This window comes from Peromyscus californicus, unplaced genomic scaffold, assembly GCF_007827085.1.
Source record: "Peromyscus californicus insignis strain IS unplaced genomic scaffold, ASM782708v3 Scaffold_20__1_contigs__length_68692818, whole genome shotgun sequence".
Classification (NCBI taxonomy): Eukaryota; Metazoa; Chordata; class Mammalia; order Rodentia; family Cricetidae; genus Peromyscus; species Peromyscus californicus.
Genome location: NW_026294503.1, coordinates 21,531,356 through 21,545,330, shown reverse-complemented (window position 1 = coordinate 21,545,330; position 13,975 = coordinate 21,531,356). Strand labels below are relative to the sequence as shown.

Below are 13,975 nucleotides of genomic sequence, written 5' to 3'. Positions count from 1 at the left end.
ACCAATCAGAATTCAGTTTGTGATTAACAATGACACACAGGCTATAGGATGCTGGAACCCCAACCAGCCTTTTATAGAGAGACACCTCTACTCTGACAACAACCTTGAGGTCACTGCCATTGTTGCCTCTTCATGGTTCAAAGCACTGTGAAAGTCAATCCTTGTGAATATTGACAGCTACTTTTATATGTTAGAGTTCAATTTTTTTTTTGCTTTGAAGTATTTGTTAGACTTGATTATGCCTAAAAGTACGGAAGTAATTCACATACCCTAACTGGTAAATTCAGCCCCTCTTTGGTTTACAAATGCTATATGGGGTTCACAGTTCTCCAACCTAAGTATTGTCCCATCCTTTGCCCATGCAAATACAATCAGTAACAGTGAAAGAAAACTTGGAAACATGGTAAGAGAAAATATGTCTATTATCAGGTTACATTTTCTTCTTTGCTTTCATGGTATATCTTAGCCATCCATCTTTCCTGGGCAAGCAGAGAGTGTACACGTGTGTGTGTGTGTGTGTGTGTGTGAGAGAGAGAGAGAGAGAGAGAGAGAGAGAGAGAGAGAGAGAGAGAGAGAGAGAGATTGTATGCAAGGTCATATGTGTGTAGGTATGTATGTGCATGGATGCACCTTGTATGTGTGTGAGTGTGTATGTGGAGGCCAGAAGACAATTAAGGGTGTCATTCCTCAGGCATATCTACTTTTTTACTTTTGAGATGGGTCTCTCTTTAGCCTGTCACTTATTGAACAGTTTAGGATAGCCACCAAGCCCAGAGATCCACCTATCTCTGCCTCCCCAGGGCTAGGAAGACAAGAGCACCACCACACCCCCGTGTTACTATTTTTTTAAACATGGGTTTGGAGAACGTAACTTGTGGTGGTATTTTATTTGTACTGAAATGTGATTTTAATTGTATGTTAATAAATAAAGTTGCCTGGGGGTCAGAGCTATTAGAGCCATAGCAAGTGCGTGGCGGCAGTAGCGCACGCCTTTAAGGACCTGGAGGGCGGTACATACAGGCAGTGATGAGGCAGTCACGTGTTTGGGTTTACAACCAATGAGAAGGCAGAACAGCTAGACTATATAAAGACATACACACAGGAAGTAGGCCCCTTCGGAGAGCTCTCTTGGCTGAAGAGGAATGCTGAAGCAGGAAGGGTGAGGCTCTTAGCTCTGACCTCTTGGCTTTCTTCTCTGAATCGGCTCTGTGTTTCTTATTTAATAAGATGGTTGGTTACATCTACAGTAACTCATTCCTCATGCTTGCAAGGCAAGCACTTTATTGACTAAACTAGCCCAGACACCATTAAGATACCATTTAGTCCACACGATTTCATGGCCTTTGGACTTAGTCATTGGCCCACATCTCACTGTCCTACCTTACTTTCATATCCTAAACTCAGATTCATCCTACTTCCTATCTCACTAATAATGCAGGTTGGGGAGGTCAACACTCACAACCCAAGCATGAGGATCTGGCTTTAGAACCCTACAACCACACAAACATCTGGACATGGCAGCACATGTCTGTAACCCCAGCACTAGAGGAGTGGAGACTAGCAGACCCCGGAGACTTCCTTGCCATCCAGTCTAGTAAAATATCAAGCAGCAGATTCAACAGGAGACCCTGTCTCAAAAATGAGGTAAATGATAGAAGAAGATACTAGAGTCGACACAGGAAATGTGCGTGGCTCTCTCTCTTTCTCCCTCTGTCCCTCCCCCCTCTCTCTCCATCTCTCTGTCTCTGGCTCTCTTTGTGTGTCTCTCTCACTCACACATACAATTATCTAATTAGCTGAAGAATTAAAATAATACATCACTGGATTTATACTGCAGTAGCATTTGATAAAATACATCTATAAATTCTCAGTCCTCAGGCCAGCCTATTAATTCATAAAGCACCTGTAAGTTGCATGCAGGAGTCTAATTTAATTAAAGTTCACTGAAGGAGCTTGGAATTTGAAGACTCCCACTAGGATTCCTTTCACATAGTAGAAAGCAAGCACTCCACTGCACAGTAAACTTGTCAATATTTTCTCATTTTCTTTAAAGCTTTGTTTAGCTGGGGCAGACTAAGACTCTTTATCTGTTTCCCTTCATTTAGGTATCCAAGTGTTTCAAATATAAATAGTGCTAAACAAAAGAAACTCTCAGAAGGACCACAATCTAGAAGCCACCCAAAGTAAATGTTATTATTATTTGACTTTGCAGAGTTTACAAGTGAACGTGTGAGATTAAATTGTTACTTTTTCCAAATCAGCAGGAATTAGCACCAAGAAGCTAAATGTGCTTACTGAAACCTCAAAGAAAAGTGTCTCATGCTGAGAGGTCTCTGTGGGTCCTTATTTTTAGGAATGAAATTATAGTAGTGGAATAATAACAGGGAAAATAAAGTGCCCAAATATCATGTTTAATTGCCACACCTAAGTATAATTTTTTAAATTTGCCAATCATGAATCACTTGGAATGTTTTTGTTGTCAGAGTGAAATTACAATGCAATCTGAATTAAGTGTCCATTAACTTTCCAGAAACACTCTCAGACCAACAGCATGAACCTGCTGGCGATCCATCATGCACAAGGCCCTGGAGGCTGTCACTCTGCCCTGCAATGTTTCTCCCATCACCTGGAAATAAATAATGTTGGACTCAAACAATTGCTTTTCTTCAACAAAGTCTTCATAAGTTAAAAAGCCAAGGGGTGGGCAATGTTATTCTTGAGCAATGATGAGTTTTGGAGACTTCCTCCATAGAGCATTAAAAATGACACAGCACCAGAAAAAAAAAGTTTAGTAATGACATATTATAGTAATAAATAGAGCGGATGCTGTGAGTAAGAAGTCAAACACCTTCCGCTGATAACTGGAGCATTCTCCTTGGTCTGGACACATGTATAAGAATTAATTCCTAAGGGGACAATAAGTTATAAACTAAGGAAACCTGGGGAAGCCATGATTAAGAGTGTACCAGGTTTGCCACATAGAGATGTATGCAAAATAACTTGAAGAAAATGTGTTACACATCCCTGAGAAAAGATGCCCATGATTAAGAATAAATGAAAATTAGTTAAGAATATGCTCAAAATGAGTTGACATCAGTGAAAAATTGGTAAACTGTTAGACTGTTCTTGTGTGCTTTGCTTAAAAGCTTTAGAGTTGACTCCCAAAAGCAAAAAAAAAAAAGTTTAATCTTGAACTTTTACGTATGCATCTACATATCTACATTCATGTATACAAATATAAGTGTCCAATGGTTCTTTGTCTTATCTTGATTTCATTTGCTTTTGAAATAGACAGGGTCTAGCTGTGTTGCCAGCTAGTCTCCAACTCCTGGGTTCGAATGATCCTCCTGCATCAGCCTCCCTAGGAACTATAGGCACATGTCACCATGCCTGGCCTAATGGCTCTATTATAATCCTATTTAGGTTAGCAAAGGCAATACTAGGAGAAAGCTGCAGAGGCTTGATTAGCTTGAAGCAAACCATGTGGGGCAGGTTTTAGAGTTAGAAAGGATGTGACAGAACCAACAGTGAAGTTTGGATTAAGCAAAAACATTAGTTTCTGCAGACATGGAGTCAGCAAGCAATGAGTAAGAAAGCTTATTAAACTCCGCAGCCATGGTAGATCCACCAACAAAGGCTGTGGGACTCCTGGCCAGGCATAGTTATACAGACCGTTCCTACCACTTCTTCCATAGGGTCCCCTTGGGCTGTCAGGTAGGTCACCCTAAACTGCTCCACATTGCTGTCAGAAATGTCCCACGTGACCCGCAGGCTAGTAGCAGTTTCGTCATCTACAACCAGGTTTCTGATTCCTGTCTGGAGAACTGGAATAAATACAACCACACATTAAAGAACTTGGAGCCCATCATAACCCAAAATGAGACACAGATACTATCTGTGGGGTAGCCTCCAGCATCATTCAGTGCAGCCCTGTGAGGGACACCCACGTGAAGCAGCGCTCCATGTTCGTGGCTGACAGAGAACTGAAGGAAAGCCACCGAACTAAACTCAAGAGGGAGCATGGTTCTGAGGACCTCATACTGGTTATCTCTTAGAGAAGTGGGTTTGGGGTACCAGATCTCACCACTCTCCAGTGTGATACAGCATCTAACACACATCCACCAACTCCCCCACCTCTGCCTGTTTTAACCCTACTCACTCAAGAGCAGCTCCCCAGCACAAGCTGCCTTTATCTTTTTGGCCCACACAAGTCATCTTTCCCCACACACGTTATTTTTTTCTGGGATATTTGCCCATATTTCTTCACCTGTGTTCACTGGAACATTCATCTTCATCTGTCAGGGTGTCTCTTCCCTCATATGTTTCATTTTCTAAATTCTCCCGTCTACACTGACTTCCTCCCCTCCTGTCCATCTCCACTTCACGTTTCCTTTCTCCTCATTCATTTACTCATAAAAACATTCATGGAACCTGTCTTCAATGCCATATTATGTAGATCTTTGACACATGCATGATTAAGTCTTGAGAAAAAAAATTGCAAAAAGCACACAGAGTCGCTAGGAGTCTTAACTGGTATAACCATGGTATACTACCTGACAGGGGAATTGTGGGAAATTCTCAGTTCAAGGCAGAGTTTCAGAATTTGGTTGCCAAGAATGAAAACAGAAACTATCAAGAGAGAACTTGTGTGTTCCGACAAAGAGAGCTTAAGGCCCAAATAAAGATTAGCTGAAGAATAAATAAATGAATGAGTGGGTGAAGGGTAATGAAGAGCCACTGAAGTGTTTTAGATGTGGAGATAAAGGTGTGTTTCACTTATTTAACTCAGACAGATAGCTGGGAGGTGTACTGCCGTAGAGGAAAGCTTAGAGGAGAAAAGAAACTACTGGTGAGGGAATAACACTATGAAAGTCAAGCCTCAGGTCCCAACAGAAATGAGCGAAAGTGGTGTGAATAGTTAATTCTCCACAGAGAGCAACAGAAGCCAAGGAGACGAAGACCCCTGTGGCTGTTGCAAGGTTAACAGCCTCAGGAAGGTGAATGAGAATCGAAGATGGAAGAGGAAAAGGTGGAGCGCTGTAATGATGGTGAACTAGGAGACTGAGTGGCGCTCTGTGCAAGAGAAGATGTAAAGCTCCAGGTTGGTGACACGTGAACTGTCTGCAAGAAAACAAGGAAAGAACATCTCTTTTCTAATCAATAACAAAACCTAAATAAAACCTGGAAACATAACTTCTGTTTAAATCAAGCTTATTGAGGATAAACAGGCCCCTGTGGGTCCTCACCTGAAGTCACAGGGCTGGTAGGTTCTACAGTTGAGGGTGTTTCTGTCCAAAAATCATCAACTGAAAGAAAATTCATTACTTACAAATTATGTAAAGACAATGTTCTCCACATTCGTATAAACTATTGAATAACTTCTGAAGGGACTTGCACCAATATTACCCTACTTTCTTCCCACAACAAATGACTTCTTGCAAGGAAGAAAAGGTGAGCTATAAGGCAATCATATCTGTTGTTTCAACAGATAAGGATGATGAACTGAAAAGACATTATTGTCTCATCTAGAGACCTCAGATAAGTGCTTGAATTACATCTACAAAATTATGAAATCTCACAATTATTTTTAAAATAGGGGCATAACCATGATAATTAAAGACAATTAAATTGCAGACCAAGATGTAAAAAACGGTTACCCCAAAAAAGACCACCCAAGAAGGTAACATGCTCAAGCAGGCAGTGTATATCATCTGTGTCCTGGATCTACCATGGGTGGATGCTGGAATGGACTGGCTGTGTGGTGTGCTGCGTTCACTTGCCGATCAACACATCCATCTAGCAGGTCATCAAATACTAACTAGCTTTGGGAATTGCCTTCTCTGAAGACACAGTCTCTTTAATAGAGTCTTTCCACACCAACTGAAGACACAGGGGTACTGGACCCAGCCTCTGTCTCACTTCAATACGATTCAGAAGGCTGATTCTAGCTCCAGGATACTGACAGGACTAACAGTGCTCTTTCGGATTCCCCTGTGCAGGACCATACTTTCTTCAGTTTATAAGAGTCTCCCAACTGCGCTCGCCAATAAGTCTTCCAAATGCCATTTAAGAAAATGTAATGTATAGTTATACTTCACTTTTTAAAAAGAAGGATATAGTTAATATATGATTTCAAAAAGGAAAAAGAAGAGGGGAATATTAATCAGTGAGTAAATTTTGCAAAAATTTCTTATAACAAAAACCAACTTGGAAAATTCCAGAAACTCTTGGCTACATTAATATCTGACTTATTTTCCAATTTGATCATTTATAATTATATCCATCTATTCATCTATCTTTCCATTCCGTGAGTGCTTGTGGCACAATTAAGGTATGTCAAATACAGTGCTCAGTGCTGGAGAATAAAACAGTGGACAGGACAGAAATGCTCAGTGCCTTGACTGCGATAACAGTCTGAGAATTTATGATGCTTCACATATGAATGTTACTGACTATAACACATGAAACAAATTCGGGAGGATCAAAGAAAAGTTGAAGTCTAATAGGGGAAGAGAGGCTGGCTGTGTGGATGGATGATGGACACGGGAGCTCAACATGGGCAAACAGGACTTACGTGTGGTCCCAACAGCAGTCACCACCTCACTCTCACTCCCATCATCGAGGACAGCTAACAGTGAGACTTCATACTCAGTTCCAGGATCCAGGCCTTCAATCACGTAGGAGTCCTGCTCTTCCTTTAGGGCAACCTGAAAAGCGCATGATGCTTAGTAACTAGGGTTACTTAAGAAAAGAGGAGATTGGCCACTTGATATTGGAAAACAAATGGGTGTGCTCTTCCCTGGGGAAGACTATTTCTCCTGAACTCAGCAATCCTTAGTCGCCTGTAGTTCTTTGTGCAGGGTTGACAACTCACTGTCCTTCCTCTGTCTACTCTGGTATGTCTATTATTATCTTCCTTATTCTGCTCGTGTTTAGGTAGCCATGTTGGTGAGACTTTCTGGGTGTAGCCTCTAACATTACTAGGAGACACAGTCTTACAGCAAACTCCCTGATCTGCTTCTCAAGATCTTCCCATCCCATCTCCTGCAATATCCCTGAGCCTTAGGTACAACATATGTGCACGGACATATATGTACGTAACAACAATTAATGAAAAAAGAGGCCATGAATTTGCAAGATGGCAAGAAGGAGTGTATGGGAGGGTTTGGAAAGGGGAGAGAAAAGGGAAATTATGTAATTATATTATAAACTCAAAAATAAAAGAAATATTTTTTAAAAGGGGGAAATGAAAGTTAAAAGAAAAATAAATAGGAAAAAATCTGTATATAAGCAAGAACTAACTGAATAAAATAGTGAAATACTGAAATCATTTTCAAAAGCAAACTATGGACCTTATTGCCTTCACTTCCCTCAACAAATTTATTATTAATGCTGTAAAAGTAGCATTGCAAAGTTTTATTAGATGTTATTTGTGAGGGTCAAGGAATCTGAGATATATAATTGAAGCCCTGGTAATGATATAATTTTAATCTTTGAACTATAGTATTATTTGAGGCTTATGAAATGCCTAACACCATGCCCTGCAAGATGAAGACCAACCCGGTTGGAGTGGTAAGCATTCACTCCCAGGGAACATGCTCGGCATCAATTTTTGCTGTGGTCCAGTCAACTCACCTCCTGGGTCTTCCCGCCATAGACTGGAATCCACATCAGCTTGTGCTGCCCTTCCTCAGCCGAGAGTGGGTGCCAGGTGACTCGAAAACTGTCTGTCTTCACCTCATCAATTTCCAAGTATTGCTGGGCGGGAACTTCCTCTGTGAACCATGGAGGAGATCGAGTTTGAAAAATGGGAAGGCAAGAAACCAAAATTCAAGGAGTTCCCGGGGGGCCCATAGGATGGGAAGACTGAGAGAGCTTTTGGTTTTGGAAAACCATGGAAGAGTGGGGACCAGCCTCAATCCATCAGTGTGGCTTGAACGTCTGTTTCTAGCGCCTTCCAACAGCATAAATTAGGGAAACCACAGAAATAATGTTCTCTAAAACGTTTCCAGTAACTCCAGAACTCTTACATTGTTTATATTGGGCCATTTTCATAAAGTATAAAAAAAAAATGGTGCTGAGAAGATAGTTCATGAAGCGCTTGTTTCAAAAACACGAGGACCTGAGTTCTCACCCCACCCCCACCCCAGAACCCTTGTAAAAGCGCTGTGTGCAGTGGCCGGTGATTGTAAACAACAGCTCTGGAGAGACAGAAACTGAAGATCCTGAAGTTTGCCGGTCAGCTAGTCTAGTCTAATAGATGAGCTCCAGGCCAATGAGAGCCACAGTCTCAAAGAAAGTGAATGATACTCTTGAGGCTGACATGCAAGATTGTCCTCTGCCCTACACACACACACACACACACACACACACACACACACACACACACACACACGCATGCATGAGCACACATGTGGACACACACAAATATTATTTTAAAGTAAAAATGTCATATTCATTATTTTGGAGAGACCTTATATTCCAAGAATTTTGAGGAAAGGGCACCTTAAAGCCTAGAGAAACGATCTCTACATTGTGTATCAAATCGCTCTGCAGTCATGAGTGGAGTCCTGGGGAAGAACCTCCACCTTTTTAACTAGAGGTGTGGGCAGCACCAGAGACAAAATATCACTGATTGTTCATTCCACCTCCTCACACCATACACACTTTGGGGGTTTACCTCAGAAAGCATAACATCCAATGTACCCAAAATAACTACTCAAGTCATTGATGTTTATTTGAAATCAGTGATTTTAAAACTCTGTTAGGACGCCATGAGAAATCCAAGCAGAGTCTCCATAAGGAGATTTGGGTTTATTTTCATTTTATGTCTTAAACATTAGTATGGACTCAAAGTCACAGTTGAGGAGGTTGCCGCAGGTTCGCTAACCAGCTGCGTTTGAGACCCTCTCAATCCAGAATGAGGCTTACCTGTAGTAAACTCTCCAACGAGAGGCAGGGACTGCCCCTCCTCATAGATGGAGAAAATGGCAACAGAGTAGTCCGTGAGGGGGGGTCAAGCCTTTCAGAGGGAACGTAGTGATGGGGTCAACTTCAACCTGCAAAACAGAGTCGCCACAGTCTATACCCAATGCTCTCAACCTACACAAATCATCTTATTATTATCTGCAGTTTGGCTGCCGAAAGGGCCTTCACTACTGTAAAGCACAGCACTGAATCACAGAGCCAGAGAGGGGCCAAAGCGCACACGTTCTAGCCTTCCTGGCATTGCTTATCAGCTGTTTCTCGGGCAGTATGTAAAGTGAGTGCAACTTAGGAGGCTGACGGAACGCTGTACAGAGATTCTAGCTAAGTCCGCTAAGAGCAGACAGTTTGGGCTTCATGGCCTGGGCTCTTCCAACCAACTCCATAGCTGTGTCATAGACGACAAGCTCTGTCTTAATCGCACAGTAACCACCATGCAGAGAAATATTATCACCAGAGGAAAGAGTCAACACTCAAATGTTCCTTTATATTTCACAGAAAGACGTAATTATGGGAAAAAGAGAGAGAGAGAGAGAGAGAGAGAGAGAGAGAGAGAGAGAGAGAGAGAGAGAGAGTAAGAATATGATTAAGTCCTGAAGAAAGAAACGAGGGGCATATTATATAAAAAGGCTTTGAAGAAAGAAAGTACAAAGAGGAGATAAGGGCAGGATCTAGACCACAAATCCCCAGACAGATCACCCTGAAGGTAAGACAAAGAATGGACATGGCTCTAGCATTGAGAGGTTGGTGCTGGGCTGCCACGCTGCATAGTTTGGAGATCAAATTATAGATCGTGGTTATGGTACCCACAGCTGTGAGCTTAACATATGTCTTAACTAATCCTCATGACAATATATAGTGTCATAAAGTAAAATGCCTTACTTAGTCCTGGTGGTATTCTAGAAAACTGAAGAAATAACCATAAATAAATATTTACCTAAAATCAGGCTTTCTCAAATTAGAGGCCACTTAGAGTAATTTCAAGAGGTGTTTTAAAGCAATACAACACCATCTCTTATTTTAAGTATTATCAATAAGTAATCTTGATGCCTAATGTTAAGCAAAGATAAATAACGACATGTTTGCTCACAATAGCCAATGTGACCTTTCCCAAAATAGGAGATGTCCCTTCCCCACTTAACTGTTCATTAGCTGTCAACTGGCCTTCAACTCCGTGCACTCCATCTCTCTTCTGCATTCAGTGTGAGCCCCTGGGGGAAGGACCCTCCCCTTCCCCCCCCCCCCCCACTCTAACTGTGGGATGGCCTGTGACTTGGTTCCCTTTTCACTTTTATTAAGTGGACTGAGATACCCAGCAGCAGTGAGGTCATTTTGGCAGCTCCGCCCCAGCCAAGCTCCTGGAGGGATACACTGTACACTGACACCACAGGACAGAGAAGCAAGGCCAGCCGCACTGCATAACCACAGGCTGCTGAGCTGCGTGGCAAGAGTCACTGAAAATAAGGATTATACCCTCCTGAAGGATCAGCAATATTCTAGATGGTTCTTAGAGCTTAGTGTTTAGTATTGCCTGGCCATTGTCTATGTCCACTATATTAAGAAATCATTTGACCCTCCCCAAATCTCTAGGGATGTGAATTTCTCTGCTCAATTTGAAGATGAAAAAAATTAGTTAAGGATCTTGCCCAAGAGTATACAAACTAGGACCTACGACTTCAACCCAGATGTTCAGATTCTGAACCCTATTGTCTTAAATGCATTTTTACCATATGTTTCATTATTTAAGTGCACAAAACCCACAAATTCATATTTAAAATATTAATTCAATATAAATCTTCCAAAATGGTGTCTATGAATTGTTTCCTGGTGTTGTTAACTGTTGTAGGTAAATCCAGGAATCAACACATATTATTTATTCAGAGCCCCTGCCCCTGACTTCCCTGACCACACTCTAGGTACTTATAAAAATGGATTTCCAAAGAAGAACCTGAGGCTAAGGAGTCTATCTAATTTGTTTTGAGCCATAAAACTTTTAAATGGTAGGTTGGCGTCACCTTAACTTTCTTTTTAAGTCTCAGATCTGTGACAAATGGGAATCTTGTACAGATATTAGACCTACACAGAAACAAAACCCAATTTGTTAGGTTCACTGAGAGTCTAAAGGGAAAAAAGAATTAAGCATAAAACCATCTATTGTATAAGTAGTATATGTATCTATTAAAAAAGGATTCTGCTCACTTGCTAAAGTATTTTATTTACAACTTAGCAGACATTTTATACAACTGATGAATTGATTAAATTATTTCACCAAATAAAAAGCTTTAGGTGTCATTTTTTATCAGTTACTTTTCTTATGTTGCTTTTGTTGGGGGGTGTTATATAGATAAGGATCACCTTCAGATCTTTCTGCCTCTTAGATTACAGGTATGTGCCATCATGACTGGTTTATGCTGTGCTGGAACTTGAATGAAAGGTTGCCTGCATGCTAGTCAAGCATTTGACAACTGGTCTACCTCCCACACCAGCCTGTACAGCCATACATTTTTAACTATTAGCTTTGAAACTGATTTTACTGGTAGCACCATAGGACATAAGACATAAGAAAAGACAACAATGACCATGATCTCATTGTTTTGCAACTAATTTGAGAAGAACTTTATTAACAGTCTAGTTAAATACTTCCCTTCAGTATAATTTTGGGGGTATGAAGAAAGAGCACTACTGAGGAATGAGAGATGTGGGCTATGTCACTGAATCATGGCTGCTGGAAACTGACATCCCACAGTCTAAAAATGGTGGCTTTACTTTTATAAAACTCAGGGGCAGAATTTAATTCCTTTCCCCTCCTTAAATGCTTTCACAGTAAGTAGTGAGATGGAGCCTGTCCTTTGATGGACAACCAATACTTTGCTAGCATTTGGCTGTGTAAAGATTGTATGAAATTTTCTCTGTAGAAAACTCAAAACAGTGTCTGGCTTGCACTAGGGACTCAAGATGTGTTAGATCCTGCTGTGGGATGGTCTGTATGTCAAATTGCTCTGATTGGTCAATAAATAAAACACTGATTGGCCAGTGGCCAGGCAGGAAGTATAGGCAGGACTAACAGAGAGGAGAATTGAGGAACAGGAAGGCAGGGAGAGTCACTGCCAGCCACCACCATGACAAGAAGCATGTGAAGATGCCCGTAAGCCAAAAGCCACGTGGCAAGGTACAGATTTATGGAAATGGATTTATTTAAGCTATAAGAACAGTTAGCAAGAAGCCTGCCACGGCCATACAGTTTGTAGGCAATATAAGTCTCTGTGTTTACTTGGTTGGGTCTGAGCGACTGTGGGACTGGCGGGTGACAAAGATTTGTCCTGACTGTGGGCCAGGCAGGAAAACTCTAGCTACAAGATCCCTTAGCATCATCACCATCCCCATCTTCCATAGTCATTGAGCCCCACAGGGGGTTAGGAAGAAGGCTCCGTTCTGGAGATTAAAGCAGTCAGAACATAAACTCAGTAATCTTCCTCAGTAGTCTAGCAAAGCTGTCATGATATAGTTGAGTACTCAAGTCTCAGGACCAGAGAGGAGACATATTATCTCCTTTTCCATGAAGCCACCACACCACATGCACATCAGTGCCTCATGTCTTTCTTCCAACATGAGTTTTATATCCACACACGATTCCTGGAATGATCCTCCAAATAAAGGAAAACAGTGGCCATGTTTTCCCTTTATCTTGAATGTCTGGGTGACCTGATGGCTCAGTTGAAGCACTGAGGTGTACTCTGAGGCAGGTAATCCTAGGAGATAGCAACCTGGAACTCAGCTTGTCTTGAGCTGTCCATATAACCCTCTTCTAACACTGCCTAGGAACCTAGGACCTCCACAACTGCATCAAGCTGCAGATGCACTCCACTCCAGACAAAGAAATACATGTCTCCACCCTGCTAATAACCATCAAACATTGCTAAAAATAATAATAATAATAATACATTTCAGTGAAGCTAAAAAGAGAACAGGACGAGGAGAAGGAGGAGGAAGAGGAGGATGGGAAGGGAGGGAGGAAGGAAAGAAGGAAAAGAAAAGGAAAGAAGAAAAGAAAAAAGGAAAAGAAAAGAAAAAGAAATCTCAGTGATGGGACACATATGATCTCAGTGGTGGAGCACGTGTGAGACCTTAGGTTCAACCCTCAATATCCTGCCACTCAAAAAAGGGAGAAGGAATCTGATTACGTGCAACCATTTCCCTGGGGGGGGGGTGTATTTTGAAGTTCCTTTCTTCCAGTGCAGACATGGCTTAATCATTTTGAACTGGTGATTTTCACGAGGTAGGAGGTTATTCTGCATTCACTCCATTATCGATACCCAAGGAAATCCTCTATTGACATTAGCTGCAACGTGATGTTATTTCAAAGTCTTTGAAGTTTCATGCCGACACTGGTCAATAGTTCAAAGCTCTTCATTCTCAAGAACTCAGTAGGCCCATTTCCTCCACATATCCTAAGTTGCTTATAATTCTGTATTACTGAAGATTCTATCGTTCCATTCCAAATGTATCCAGTTGGCTCAGGGGCTGCAGTCTGTGGGTTTTCTGGAGAGCAGCAATAATTTTCTAGATTGCTACAGTTCAACTGACTACAAAGGCACAAAGGCCTCTAAGCAATATACTTCAATTTTTAACTTGATGAATTACATGTAAAAATAGAGATCATGAGTGTCTGCTCAGAAGTCCCACAATCTGACAAAAAAAAAAAAAACCCTTCTTCCCTCTGTCTCTTCTGCTAGAACAGAAGGTGTCTTAGATGGCCACACATCCCCATCATGGGAGATGTCTTAGGTGGCCACACATCCCCATCATGGGAGGTATCTTAGGTGGCCACACATCCCTACACTTTAATTGCCATACTCCTCTTGTGTATATTATCTGCCTGATCCTCTTATACAGCTAAGAGTGCAACTCTTGGGAGAATAACTTATTTATTACTAGTAATAACAAAACACCTATAGCTCAGGGATTTTTATTTTAATTGCTTTACTGCTCT

The 13,975-nt window shown here is 41.4% G+C and overlaps 1 protein-coding gene across 1 annotated transcript in view; it reads right to left on the bottom strand.

The window, feature by feature from the left end:
• Col14a1 (collagen type XIV alpha 1 chain) overlaps positions 1–13,975 on the bottom strand; it is a 208,091-nt gene that overhangs the window by 106,652 nt on the left and 87,464 nt on the right. The window contains 6 exon segments of the mRNA XM_052747825.1: positions 3,673–3,824; positions 5,247–5,306; positions 6,575–6,707; positions 7,636–7,775; positions 8,932–9,013; positions 9,015–9,059. Of these exon segments, the coding sequence (XP_052603785.1) occupies positions 3,673–3,824; positions 5,247–5,306; positions 6,575–6,707; positions 7,636–7,775; positions 8,932–9,013; positions 9,015–9,059 (612 nt within the window).